General features: G+C 40.2%; 1 protein-coding gene across 6 annotated transcripts in view; it reads right to left on the bottom strand.

Moving 5' to 3' along the window:
- Positions 1–13735, bottom strand: part of cacna1c (calcium channel, voltage-dependent, L type, alpha 1C subunit) — a 152229-nt gene extending 138494 nt beyond the window's left edge. For 4 of the 6 annotated variants that reach the window (XM_046071683.1, XM_046071684.1, XM_046071686.1 and 1 more), the window contains exons 1-2: positions 13338–13459; positions 6834–6939 (exon numbers count right to left, since the gene is read on the bottom strand). In XM_046071683.1, coding sequence (XP_045927639.1) covers positions 6834–6917 — 84 coding nt within the window. In that variant the 5' untranslated portion in view covers positions 6918–6939; positions 13338–13459. Of the gene's footprint in view, positions 1–6833; positions 6940–13337 lie in introns of all 6 variants that reach the window. The other 2 variants (XM_046071682.1, XM_046071688.1) reach the window with 2 other exon arrangements.
- Positions 13736–14892: the final 1157 nt, after the last annotated feature.

Genomic DNA, 14892 nt, shown 5'->3' with positions numbered 1-14892 from the left:
CGTACAGACAGATGCTGATCGTTACTTTCCATCTATAAATAGACACTCCTAGCAACAGAGTAGCACCCAAAGGAAGCATGCTAACTTGATCCTGTACAGCAGAAATGATTGGGAGAGGAAGAGTGAAGCTGCAGGACATGTGGAGACTCAAGATCTCAATCTTTATGAGGTAGTAAACTCTTATTATGTTATCAATTTAATGAAAGTCAACAAATTGGATCCAAAGGGAAACACAGAAGCCACTTAAATGTGAACAAAAAAGAACACCAGAAATACAGGTAACAAACAAACATTGTCTAGTGGCATAAATGTTTATCCACTTAAACAACAAAAAGTGCCTTTTAAAAATTTGTTCACTGAACTGAAAAGCACAAAACAGGGGTTGGAAGTTATATCAGATATTACGAAATCAAAAGAGTACAGCACAGCGATTACTCTGCCTAGTTTTAGCAACTAAAACTACTTGGTAATTGGTAGTAAACCATTCCCTGAATGGCTGAAGGAAACCAAGGTGGACTGTTGTGGTCCATTAACCTCGGAAAGGTGATTCATTGACTTAAAGGTGCTTGTTTCACATGCCTACTGCAGAGCCAGCAGCTAATTCATCTAACACTAAACATCCTGTCACCTACCGCTGACACACGAACACCTCATCGTACACATGTGAGCGACCGTGAACAGTCATGACCTCAGGTAAACACACCTTCATGAATGACGCGCCAACATGGCTTATGCTATACAAACGTATGCACACAATACAGAAATCAAACAGACCTGCTAAACCTGAATGTGCACACACCCAGTTTGACACCAGCATTATCTCAAACCGCAATGACGGTGCATCCTATTAAGCCTCATTACTGCTTATGGGATTTGATGTCAAAAGTGTGTGTTTGTGTGTGCCTTTCCATCAGTCACTATCTAATCAGGTGTACTGATTGGCTAAATGCTTGGTTATGACAATGACATTGATTGTTTGCACCTGTCCTAATGTGTCTCACCTGTGTTCAATCATCCCGCCCTCTCTGTGATTTATAGGTTGAAACCGCCTGCTACGCTAGCAGTGCTACTGATTTGGCTTAAATGTAGTATGCAAACAAAAATAAAATCTGCAGTATGCAAAAACTACTGGAATGTCGTACTGATTTGGAAAAAATCTCCAGCATGCATCGGAACAGTGTCCCACAATGGCAAGTGCTAGAACGGTCACAAAAACTGGACTAAATCAGTTCATACCGAAACACAGTGTTCAGTATGTAGGGCTTGGTGATATGGACCAAAAATCATATCCAGTTATTTTTAGGCTGAATTCCGATACACAATATTTATCGGTATTTTCTACAAGTGGGCTAATGTTCAGTTGTACGTCTGAGCCATATTTGAAATGTAGGATCACACATCCCATCTTTTAAATCCAAAATATCCAAAAACTCTATTTTAAAACAAAAAACAGGGTCAGCACAGTTTTCAAACATCTCCGTTTTAGATTTACATTTACATTTATTCATAGATGTTCAGATTCGCCGTTTTAGAGTGGAGACCAGGCGTAAATGTAGCAGAAGTGCTGTGTTTTAGAACCAAAACGTAGTAGTGTGGATGTAGCTAGAGAGTGGGAGTAGGGTTGCGCGGTGAGGGAGAGAGAGGATCAAAGCTGGCAGGACTTCACAGAAAAATTAATTAACGCAACTTCAAACTATATCAGTATAAACGGTATTGTCTATATATCTATATATATATATATCTCTTCTGAAAATATATCGGTATACTATATACCGCCCAGCCCTAGCAGTATGTAGTATACTGCATACTTGTAATGGAAGATTTCATGTGAGCTTGTTAAGTAACATGGGCTAATGTTAACTTACACAGGTAACACAAAGTTAGCAAACTGCACAGCAGATTTACCTGGAAATGACAAGGATGAACCTGATCCTGAACCATGAGCGTTGAGTAAAATGAAGACTACTTTATTTTTCAGCTGCTGGTTGAAACCATAGACTGAAACAAGGCTACTGCACTTCTCCTTGTTGTCCCCTACATACAGTACTGCAGTGGATATTACAAATTATGGTAGGCAATGTCACTACCGCCACCTGCTGGTGTAGCTAATAAACTGCTCTCACACTTACAGATCTCTGTTTACAGATCCCTGTGGTACAGATTGGAAATTCCACAAATGCGTAAAAAGGAAGTCACAAATGTAATGAAACCTGCAAATTGACAGGTAATGATCCGCAAATGTGCAAAAACTGTTTTGTGTATAAAAATAGATCCACAAATGTGTAAATAAAACTTTGCATGTGAAATTAAAATATGTGTGTACAGAGTAAATTCTACATATTTGCAAATTGCACAGTATTTTTGTGGATATGATTTTAAACAACACAAATGTAAAAATACATGTTTTGGGTAGTGAGGTATTTGTGTATATATCTTTTTTTTTTTTACAGATCTTTGCAGTATAAATTGGACAAAATTCCACAAATGCCTAAAAAGGAAGTCACAAATGTAACATGACCCACAAATTGACAGAAAGTAATCTGCAAATGTGTCCTCCTGTCTTTGTCATTTGTCTCACTCACTTCCTGTGTTCATGTCAAGTGTCTCCACTAGTTTCACATGTTTTCCTACCAGACTCATGGGACTTATTGTGGATTTGGGATTTTTGGTTTTCATTTGGACATCTATGCTTGGATTATCATGTCATTTTCTTTTTGTGGATTACTGCCATTTGGACTGTCACTCAAAATGAGTGACAGTCCAAATGTAAGTTTTCACTCTCTCTTCTTTAATAAATACTAAGAACTGAATCCGCTCAGCTTAGTTGTCTGCATTTTGGGTCCAATTCCTTGCTTCTCTGTGTCTGCATTTTCACAGACTATAACAGATGACAGAGTAGAAAATAAAAATATAACAGAGACAGAACAGTCCAAGGGAGTGAACAGAAGTTTTTCTAGTAAGAGAAAAAAAAATGTTGTTCCTGAACTTAACTAGCCAAAGTGCAGCATGAATTTCCTCCCTGACAGAAGAGATGTTCTCACACTTTGGTTCCTACCCTTCTTTCCTCTGGAACCAAGGATAGATGAGGAACATCACTACGGTTACCATATCCATGACAACCTTTCCCACTGCTATTATTGGCCATGTCGTCAAGGAGATAGAGCTGCACATTATGGGATGTCGACAGAAATAGAAATCTTGTACTGGAAGCAATACAACAGATCTCTGGTATTACATAAGAAAGATCTAGCGAGGGGGTGCCATACTGATTTTCAAACTCAGGCTCAATCACACACAGGGTTAAATATCAAGAGCATCATCAGGATGCTAAGCCACAGTTATAATGCAGATGTCTTGAGCTTATACATGTGGAAGCCTGTAGTTTATTTGCAAATTATAAAAACTGAATGGGAAGAAATAAAAAACGTGTGAGATGTGTGAGCAAAAAAAACCACAAGAAGCACAATATGTCACCTCAAATGACTAACAGAAAGCTAGTGACAACAATATTCACCAAGGGAGGGGGGATGCCACAAAAATGTGAAATTAGGCCATGGGTTTGGCGTGAGCTGAATTAAAAGAGCTTTGGTGAAGGGGACATTTAAAACCCTCCTGTGGCTCAGACGTTTGCAGCATTGGAATTCAAAGGTGACACTGTAAGAAATAAACTGGTGTACTAAAGTAGTGCAAGGACAATGTTTGGTTTCCTACTGGTAAGACAATAAGTTCACAGGGTCATTACTGTCCTTAAGCAAAACAGTCACTGAAGGCGGTTCTGGATAAACCTATCATCTGAATGACTGGGATGTCAATATAATGAGAACCACAATAGCCAATCAGGAAAATTAACCAATGGGAAGTAATATGAATTCTGGCAGTCTTGGGTTTAATCACAGCTTCTAAATAAATAACTTAATATTAACAATGAAATGGGACACATTATCAAGCTGCAAAAGTATTTCAAGTTGAAACGGAATTTTGGGATGGGACATAATCCAGTTAGGTACTGCTCCAGCTGAGGTATGGGGCATATTGCAACTATCATAAAATACATTGTCTTGGCCTATCACTAATTTCATATTTTTGCGCAACAATGTTGTCGTGGCGATATTAAATATTAAATATTTATTTGCAATTTGTGATTCATTCTGTAGAAGTACACCACTGTCTGACCTAAACCAGCTAAGACTCCGACTGATGCCTCAGTCTCGTTTATTAGTCTGACTGTCGTGCAACATTTCCCCTTCTTTACCCACAAAAGAAAATTTTCTTTTAACTTGTATACTTGTTAATACCACACACATACACAAATAAACACACAAAGATACATGTTTCAAACATATATTTAAGCCTCTGGTCCATCTGCATGCTGCTTCCTGTCTGTCAGAAGGTTATAAAACTAATTGACCACAGCTGTGGTGGTGGTGAGTAGGGTATGTGTGTGTGTGTGTGTGTGTGTGTGTGTGTGTGTGTGTGTGTGTGTGTGTGTGTTAACTGGAGGAGTCACCAGTAGGGTCCCAAATGACACCGTAAGAATAGAAAACCTGAAAATAGATTCATTTAGAAGGCCAAACTATTTGTGTGTGTGTGTGTGTGTGTGTGTGTGTGTGTGTGTGTGTGTGTGTGTGTGTGTGCGCGCGCGTGTGTGTGTGTGGTGAGTCTGCATGCCAATGCTTCATGCTGTATACGGTTTCACACAGAGTAAAAAGAGAAGCATTAAAATTCTCCTGATTGTGTTGACAGACACTGAGAGACAGTAAGACTTGTTGCTATTATCCAGTCTAGACTGTCTGGTGAAAGAAAATTGTAAAATACACACTAAGCATTATTTTTCATAAATTCAATGACTTAGCTTACTTGTTACATGAGAAAAACAATTATTTACACGCTTAATTTATATATGTGTGACAACCTCAGTAAGCTGTCATACCTGCTTTCATTTACTTTCATCTACTTATCTTGGCAGTAAAAGCTTTCAAGATTCATCTGAAGGTGCATTTTAAGTTCTAACTGAGTTGTATAGAATTAACTCGAAGGCCAGATAATCCAGTGGAATCTTTTCAAAGATAGGAAACTAATGAAGACCTTAATGAAGCTGAAGGATGTCTTCAATCAGTAACTTGACTGTAAAGCCTTACAGTGGCTCTTTTAAAGGAATAATAATTATAATTGCTGTATGTATGCCTCCTACAGAATTCAGAGAGAGATATGGAGAGGCAGAGAGAGTGGGTGAAGGACACAGATCAAGAAGATGAAAACAGCTGTCCTCCCTCAGTCCTATTTACTCTTTCACTGACTCATATACCTGTTCTCACACTGTATTATTAAAGGAGAAATCAGAGGGTAAATGCACAGTAAAACAAATGAAAACAAATGTAATTTCTCTACTCAGGGATGTACAGTAAGCCCAAACTAACTTTATGAATAGAAAAGGTCAAAAAAGAAAAACAATGTGCCAGATAGTCATTTTGCTTGATCATGTGACCACTGGATCCTTTGAATGTTTTCTTATTCAGCACATATGACACTAAAACTATCCAAAATTCTAATAAAATTCTCTAAATCAGCAATTAGACCATGAATGGACATGTTGACATGTGAACTAGCACACATACACACACAACAAGCGGTCTGAAAACCATAGCACAGCATGAGCTTTCAAGAATTAGTAAATGTGGCAAAATAATTCTTAGAAAGAAAGAAAGTTAGGAAGAAAGACAGATGTTACATGTCCTCAGAGTGATTAGAGTCCTCCTTACAGTAATGCAGTGGTATACATCTGCTAGCTGACACACACATATAAATTGTACAAATATAGTATATGTAATAATACTGATTTATAACACCTTGATTGACTGTCTGTCCAGGCCCAATGTCAGCTGGAATTGGCTCCAGCGCCCCCACGAACCCTCAAGGATACGCAGGTATAACTAATGGACGGACGGATACTGATTTATATAAAGAGTAACACACTGCTTTACACACACACTCACACCCTGGTGAGCGGCCAGGTTAAGGTAATTGGATAAAAGGTTTGGCAAGAAGCAGTCAGATAAACTGAGTTTTGAAGCAACAGATGTCTTAGTTTTGTAAGCTTTTTTTGTTTACATTTATCATTCTGCATTTAGTTCATTGGACTAGAAGACATTTTGGCAACCACAAAATCAGTCCTCAGTTCAAACAACTTGAGTCAGTCCACCAAAATAGCTAACAATTCCTCAATTATAACAACTATTTTCTCCTTAGCCAAAAGAATTCGGTTGCCCACAAGACAATGACGTTTTGCCTTTGATCAAATCAGCTCACATGGTTTCATTTGATACAACTCCTCAGTCAAAATAACTGAAACCCTCTATTTCCATCAAGCTTAAAAGAGGAAAATCATAATCAACAACTCAGTTGCATCCAAACAATCAATAATAAGAGCAAATTACGTTCAAAGAAGGTATTAGCCAAAGAAAGGCATTTATTACTCCCCACTTCTGCTCCCATTTTTATTTCCTCCACCTTTCACTCTTTTCACTCATTTTCATGAACCAGTGACAGTGTCATTCAGCATCCCCCACCCCTGCCTCTAATGGCAAATCACACACACAGTGGAATCAGCTGAAAGTGTGCAAATGACATACTGCTCAGAAAAACCTGCTGATGAAATGTTTCACTAATCAACCGCACACCTTATAACATGTGAGTCACGATAATCCAACAACAAAGCAACAAAAAACAAGAAAACCTGTCTTCCATGAAAGGAAAGAGAACAGACAATGAGCCAAGCAGTTATCTAAACCAGCATATTTAACTGTAAAGCAGTTTAAATATTGTAGATTACTCACCAGGTTGGAGTTGGTGGCGTTCGAGTCATCCTCTGGGAAGGGGATGTAGACGGCTAAGGCCACACAGTTGGCGAAAATGGTCATCAGGATGATGATCTCAAATGGTCTGAGAGGAGGGTTAAGTAATATACAAACCAGAACAGAGTACACAAAACGAGTGTAGAGATATTTACACAGTAGAGATCATGCCAGGTCAACTGGGTTCCTTTTAACTGACATTTCAGTGTAATTATATGTCATATATCTATTATTTCGGGCCTGTTCTGCCTGTTCTCAGGTCCCTTTTTGGATTAGGTCCCTTTTTTTAAATATGAATCTATACATGTCAGGTTCAGGTAGGTTTTCACTGATCCACAAAAATCTGTAGTACACAGTACAAAATAATAAAGCCTCTGACTTTGGACATTCCCGCAGAAAAAGTCTTCATATCAGGCATGTTATTTCAACAAAGAGGTATTTTTAATACATCCTTACAAAAAAAAGACGTATATATACACACATAGCAGAGTACAAGCAATGTACACAATGAGAGAGATCAAAGCTGTTGAGTTTGCCTTTTTGTTAACATTAAGACATATTGGGTCACTTAGGAACCTCTTTGCGTGTGCATGGCGGGTTAGGGAGACAGTGCATGCCCTAATATGGGCGCGGTGAGGAGCAGGCCTGTCGCGTGGAAGACAGGATGTGGACAGAAAAAGTGTGAGAGCGAGATGGAATGAGAGAGAGAGAAGAGGGACACAGAGGGTTTTTATATGGAACGGTCCTTGAGAGGGGAGTGACCTCATTATTTTCGGCCTCAGAGAGCGGGAGAGATACAAAGTGAGAGAATGGAGGGTAGAAGAAGAGTGAGAGAGGGAGGGAGAGAATGTGAAGGAGAGATAAAGGAGGTCTGGTTTTCATCAACACAATTACTAACTGCCACTGCTGTCACCTCCTTTTGCTCTCCCCTCTGCTCTCTTCTTTCATTTGCTCCTTCCTTCCTTTCTTCCTTCCCTCTTGGCTGCATGTCAAATTAGTCGAGACTCCAGACCTTGTAGTATAACATAAACAGCAAAGCACTCATGAGTTGCGCTGTCAGAACCTCAAATCCAGAAGACAAACCATGAGCCGTGAATGCAGGCTTTTCAAGCTTGAAAAGAACATTTAATCATTTGCTGCACCAAATCTTACTTTGATTCACTTTGCATCCAAAACAAAAGGCAGTTTTAGCGAGTGGGAAGCCAATGAGGGATCATGCCCTTGTTGCTACACTATAACAACTGGCAGTGGTTGGCTGGAGTACATGTGCAGCGGACGTTGGACCTAGGTGTACAGAAACTTCTGAAACACCATAGTCTACATCCTACCAAGACCAGAAAAGGGAGTTAGAAGCAGTACTAAACAAAAAGAAAAGCCAAATGCCATATGTTCATAATGTAAATGAAAAAATAAAACATTATATGATGTTCTCAGTTATGGATTGATTATATTTACTCACACTGGAGTGAAAGGAATAGGAACTAATGGCTGCCTGCGAGGAAAGATCAATACATCCAACACTTAGCTGGGGATAATTGTCTGCACTGTGTGTACATCACCAACATTGACAAAGCTATTTTCATATAATAACTTTGTTGCTGTTAACTTTGATCAGTTTGATCCTGGTTGCCTGCTTGAAATTCAGGAAGATTTTTATGGCAGCTAAAAGACAACAACATGAACTTCTCACCAGTCTGAACTTCAAATGTTCAATCATCATTGCATAGATAGATAGCTATCTAAAACCACATCTGCAGTGTATTTGTGGATGACATGCCACAAAGGGCCTTGATACATGGAAAACCCTCTACCAGGTGAGCCACCGGGGTACCCCGTGCTGGAACTGTTTTGACAAAGAAATAAGTTTCAGTTGAAATAAGATGAAGTGAACTTAGCAACTTTAACAATCTTGTACCACCTATAATCACACTAGCAATCTTGCTGTGTGTGGCCCCTCTAGAAACAGACCTGCTATCCATTTCGAGCCTTAACTGCTGTTTTAGGAACAGCCCTGCAGACAGAGAAAGAGCAAGGGAAAGAATCATGTCGTATATACTTTATGTTTGGATTAAGGATTGACCCTTGAACATCAGCGGCCACAAGATCATTCAGCTCATTCAGCATGGGAATAAAATGCGTCGAAATTAATCACTCACCCTGTACTGGGGGCTCATTAAAATACAGTCCAGACATGTGGGGACCCACAGAAAAACAGGCCTGTGATTCATTCTGGGTTCCTGACCTATAATTTAAAAAAAACCCTTGAGGTCTGCTTCCATCAACATGATAATAAATCTACCGTCTGCTGTGCCGTTGAGAGCAAAACACACTTTGGGGGAAATTCTGGGGGTCTGAGTGAAGAATTAAAACAAGTATCAAGTTTATTAATAATGTACATGAATCAGTATAACAATAGCAAATCATAATCTTTAACAGCATAGGAACAAATAAATAGTAGTGGTAAGGATTTTGCCAAAAGCGAATTGTTTACTCTGATAGCTAAGAAAATCAGCAATAAAAATTAAAATCAGCATCCAGTTAGCTCAGCAGATTTGATGTGGTATTCACCAGAGTGCTACTGTCTGAGGCATTTTAGAATTTAACATATATAGTCAGCATTTCAACAAGCTAACTGTATATGCTTACAACAAATTGTCGCACTGGGATTGCATCCAGATACACACCGGTGTGCTGTTATTTTCTGAAATACTCTGCATTCAGCAGTTGCCTCACATAAACACCACATGCAACTCACAATAACACAGATAATCGCTTATCTTGACAAACCCAAATAAGAAACCAGGGATATACTGATATTATCTGAGAGAGCGAGCTTAACACTCTTCTGTGTTACGCTGAGATTATTTATCTCTTTTCCTGATTGAGTTGAAAATGCATGCAAATAACGTAACCCCTCATGTGACCTGATGCAATATATAAGCTGTTATCCAGGAGTGTGTGTTTGTGTGCGTGTCTGTATGTGTAAATGCACTCAATGACTCAACTTTTTATAACTACCACTTAGTGTGATTTCATGTAGAGATCATAGTAGTTAGATGTACACCTGCCCCCGCTCGCTCCTTGTCTTTCACACTGCCCTTGCAGTGTGCAGGTAATGCCTAAATGCTATAATTACACTGCATGTGAGAGTGCTGGGTCTGTGTGTGTGTGTGTGTGTGTGTGTGTGTATGTGTTTATGTGTGTGTTCTCTAATCTCAGTGTGTGTTTGTGTGCATGTGTGTGTGTGAGCTTAGACAGGCCCCGTCGACCTGTTGAGAGCAGTAGCTGTTGTCATGGTAACAGAGGAGGATGAGAGGAAGATTTTGGATCTGCTATCTCTAGAGACAGAGGTACTCACAGAATACAGGACACACACACATACACACACACACACACACACACAGGTGCACACGCATACACAGCAAAGCCTATATAGAATGAAAACAACACATAAATGCATAACTACACACAAACACAGAACAAATGTATACAGTACAGAGCACATTCAGCCACATGCTGCATTTAAACAGGCCCACACTGCAGTTTTGAAGGACATCCCAAAGATTTTTTAGATAGACAAACACACAGAAAGATTGACAGTTTGATGGGGATTTTTAAATCTAGTCAAGGGCAAAATTTACTGTAATTCTGCTACTGTTTTTTTTTTTTGTGTGTGTGTGTGGCTCAGACTACATTCTTCCTCTCTTTCTGGTTTCTCATTCTCCCTAAGAGCTCTCTTTAATGTCCCTCATATTTCCTTCATCTCCTGCCCTCACCGTTTTCTCTCTGTCACTCTGTCTCTCTCTTCCTTCCGTCCCTCCCTTCAGAGCTGTTTAAATGAATAATGCTGAGAATTGTGGGTAATGATCTGAACGCTCATCAGTCATTGGGTGAGATTGTTCCAGTGACCCTGAAGGTTTATGCAAGCTTTTTTTCCCATTAACTGACTTATTTTTTTTTATTATTATTATTTTTCTATAAGATAAGCACAGCTGGACATTATAAAGTATTGCATAAAGTGATCAGTAGAATGTTTTGGCTGCTTCTACTGCTTTAATGCATAGAGAGGGAGATTACACACATTTTAAAAGGTGCAATGTGTAAGATATGGCCAGAATTTGTGTTTAAGACTATCAACATTATCAACAGAATACGAATAAGTAACAATTCATAGGTTATGTCAAAGACAGATATTGTGTTGCCGAGATATCTACTGAAGTTAGCGTGTTAAGCAGCCAGCCCTTGCCCATTCTGCCTCATACTACCTAGACAAAATAAATCTCACCTAAACTGGTATGGTTAGTCCTTCAACTGTTCCAACAATCAGCAACACTGGTTTGATTGAAAGAAACCCTTATTTCACCGAGTTAGAAAATATTGGCTCTACGCGCTGGGCCTCTCTGATGCCCGACCTCTCTCCCACTCAACCTGCTGTGTCTTTGTCGACACAAGAGTCAGAGTCCTGGTCGGAGCCGCTGTAAATCACCTTGGTACTGTATTCCCTGTCCGGCTATGTTCAATGGGATGCCGAGCCCGGTTCCATTCACCGGCTCCGGTTCTGGTGGGGCTGCTAAGTCAGCTCCAAGGATAACTGAGCTATTTAGGTAACAACAGTTAGCAGCAGTTCTGACCGGATATGTGGTATGCTGCCCCCTATTGAATTTGAAAGGTAGAGAGTAGTCTCAGCTCTTACACATTGTACCTTTAACTAAACATGCCTGTTGTTTGGACTTAAGAGTCTGGCTTTTCACATTAAACTGAGCAAAACCATCACAACAAATGCAGGGGCAAACAGAAACAAATTGTACATTAGTAGTTCTTTGATCAATTTACAGTTTATTTAGAATGTCCCAAAGAATTATGCCATCATTAATCACTAGATATTTAAAAAGGTATTCCTACTGCTGTGACAATATGTTGGAGTGAAAATCCAATAGAAAAAGGATTTTAATCTATCATGCTAATAGGTAATTCCATAAAAGCCCAAACAGAAGTCACTTCTTGGCTTGAAATTTGTTTTGATTAAAACATATTTTGCCAATTTTGGTTGCAAACCAGTCCTGGAGCTTACGATATGCATGTGTGGCGTACAATTATAACAAACAGTGTTTTTCCGCAAGTACTTTCGCTCATTATAGCCTACAATGTTATCATCTCTAATTTGATAATTCCCTAATGCAACCCTCTTCAAAACACATACATAAAAAGCACACACTAGTTCTAACTCATCTTCTTTCCTCACCGATTCGCTCTGCCGTTCACTTCTCTCCTCTCCTCTCCCCCCTCATGATCCCCCGTTCTTTTCTCCTCTCTTCCCCTCACATATTATTTGCCCTCCCCTTGCTATGTCATTTTTCTTGTTTACCTTTCCCATCCTCCCCTCGATCCCTCCCTCCCCCCTCAACTACTCAGCTCCATCATCTCTCCTGTCGACAACCATGCCCTGCCCACATCCCTTCCCTTCTAATTTCCCCAACCCCTCCTTCTCTTTTTCTCCCTCTCAGGACGATGTGTGACTGTGCTATTGCTGAGTTCATGCTCATATGGACCCTCTCCTATTATAGATCACTTTGACTGTGACACTGACCATTTCTGTCTCTCTTCCTTTCTCCCTCTACCCTGAGGGAAAACCAAGTCATTATGTTCTGCAGCTTAAAAAAAAAACTCCAGAGGAGAGGAAGGGTATAAAAAAGGAAGGACGGTTGGAGGAAGAGCAGGAATAAAGGGATTTGGATGGACAGAGGGAGTGAGAGAGGGATAATAAATGGTAAGAGAGATGTGGAGGAAGCAAAGGAGGAATAGAGGCATGGATGGACCTAGGGGAGAGAGGATGAATGCAGTTTGAAAGAGCTGAGGGAGAGACATAATGCTGGGGAGAGGTGTGAAGGAGGGATGAAAATGACACAATTTGTTTTATCCTCCTTTGAGAAAAGAATGTAAGATGAAAGAGAGGAGGGAAGGACAGACAGAGGGAGAGGAGAAAGGATTAAGACGAGTGACTGGAGAGAAGAGAATCACACTAAGACATATTGGACAGAAGAAGATTGATTAAGAAAAGAAGAAGGGATAAAAAGAAAGGGTGATATTACACAAAAGGGGAAGTATGAAGTATTCTTAACCTGTTTACGTCCTGCAACCCTTCTGCCCTCCTCCTTTCTGTGATTTTTTTCTACCTGCATCTATCCATTCACTATGCTTTCCACATTGGCAGGATGCAACGCACTTGCAACACCTGCCTTATTCCTCCTAGATTGTCTTTCCATTCTCAGCTGCATTAAAGTAGGTTTATTTTAAAAGAACAGACTTTCTCATCTGCCTCATTTGAACGTCCCCATCTTGTATGTTCTTAATGTGGGCAACCTTCCTGGACAGGTTTCCTTCAGGCTATCCAACAAAAGTTAATTGATTAAGAAAGTGAAACACTCGTTGCTTCCACATTGCAAACAGTATAAAAACAAACCTCCACTCATATTAGTTAAAGGATACTTCCACTCTACAATGCTGATGCAGGCCCTGCGGATGGGGTTCTTGAGTGTGAGACAGAGTAGGGCTCGTGGGGGCCTTGTGGCTGTCGTCGTTGTCTGTTTCTTGGGCTTAGAGCTATAGTGTTGTCTCTTCCTTTGCGTGGAGCTGGCCGTGGAAATGGGCCCGCCCCCTCCTGACCCCAGCCCCGCCCCTCCGCTCGTCGCGGCGCTGCCCATCATCTTCGCCTGCCGCGCAGCGTCGATGGCCGCCTGCCAGCTCAGTGCCGCCCCCGGTGTGGGGATGTGCTCCGGGGCCAGGCCCACCACGCCAACCCCGTGGTTGACCCCGCCCCCTCCTCCACCGTGGTCGCCATGGCTACCTCCGCCACTGTGCTCGTTCGTCAGGCCAGGGGGAGGAGGGCGAGGGAGGGAGGGAGGGGGAGAGTAGTCGGAGCCTGGAGTGGAGAGAAGTAGGAGGAGAAAGAAAGTTAGCACAACACAAGTTAGCAATTACTTCAGTTAGCTCTTAAATCACTACCCCCAATTAGTAAAATTATCATTAATGCAGTGATTAATGCATCACACATGGTTCCTTGAAGTTGATACAGTGTTTAAAATTTGGAGGCTTCAAGGGTGTTTGAATTGTTGACATATCAGTTAGTGAGCACTGTATATTTTTCAAACAGTGAAGTGTCTCCCTGTAGAATAGACCGATGACTAATATACTCCCATCTGTCAAGCAAGTACAACAGAGCTAACTGTGTGCTGTTTAGTTCTACAGCATATTGTGTAGGTTATGCAGTCCAATCACTTTGTGTCAACACACACACACACACAAACACACACACACCCCACCACCACTCATGAGACAAGCAACTACTGGCTGGAGTAATGATCATTATCTGTATTATATATATGTCTCACAACTCTTTATCATTGTTACATTTTTTAACTTACAGCTTTAAAAAAAAGTGAAACAAAAACATTGTTGGTACCGTTGGTGTCACACTTCCACTACCATATAGGCAGATTTTCCAAGTTTCTTTTTAAATTTTTAAAGCATTAGGAGTGGGAAAACATGTTTAGAGTGTGTTCACATCTCAGAATAAAATTGCAAGACTGCAGGAAACACATGTATGTGGTGGAATAAAAGAAAAAAAGATGGCTTAAGATAAATGAGAGACGGAATTACAGCAACCTCAGTGAGATTACAAAGTTGCATAATCCAGTCAAATTGGAGGAACAAGACTAAGTGAGTAAAAGTACTGTAAGAGATAGCAGATTATCCATACTTTATGTTTAGCCAGATTAAAGACGGTTATAATATCCTCTCAACCACCCCTCTGACATCTGAAAAAGGATTGCACAAATGCTCTCAACCTGTTGTAGATTACACACTCTGTTAAATAATATACCTTTTCAGGTTTTGCTTTATCCTTTATGAAAGATACAGTATATTTATGAAAGTAAGAAGTCCTGGGTACTGATGCTATCAAACCATTTCAACAAAACTGAGAAATAAGCAAAATCTTGAATTTACTTCAAAAGTTTGTTATTAACACTTTTGCTTCAAAAAG

This window comes from Micropterus dolomieu, linkage group LG16, assembly GCF_021292245.1.
Source record: "Micropterus dolomieu isolate WLL.071019.BEF.003 ecotype Adirondacks linkage group LG16, ASM2129224v1, whole genome shotgun sequence".
NCBI classification, from domain to species: domain Eukaryota; kingdom Metazoa; phylum Chordata; class Actinopteri; order Centrarchiformes; family Centrarchidae; genus Micropterus; species Micropterus dolomieu.
This window is presented reverse-complemented; position numbering and strand designations above follow the sequence as displayed.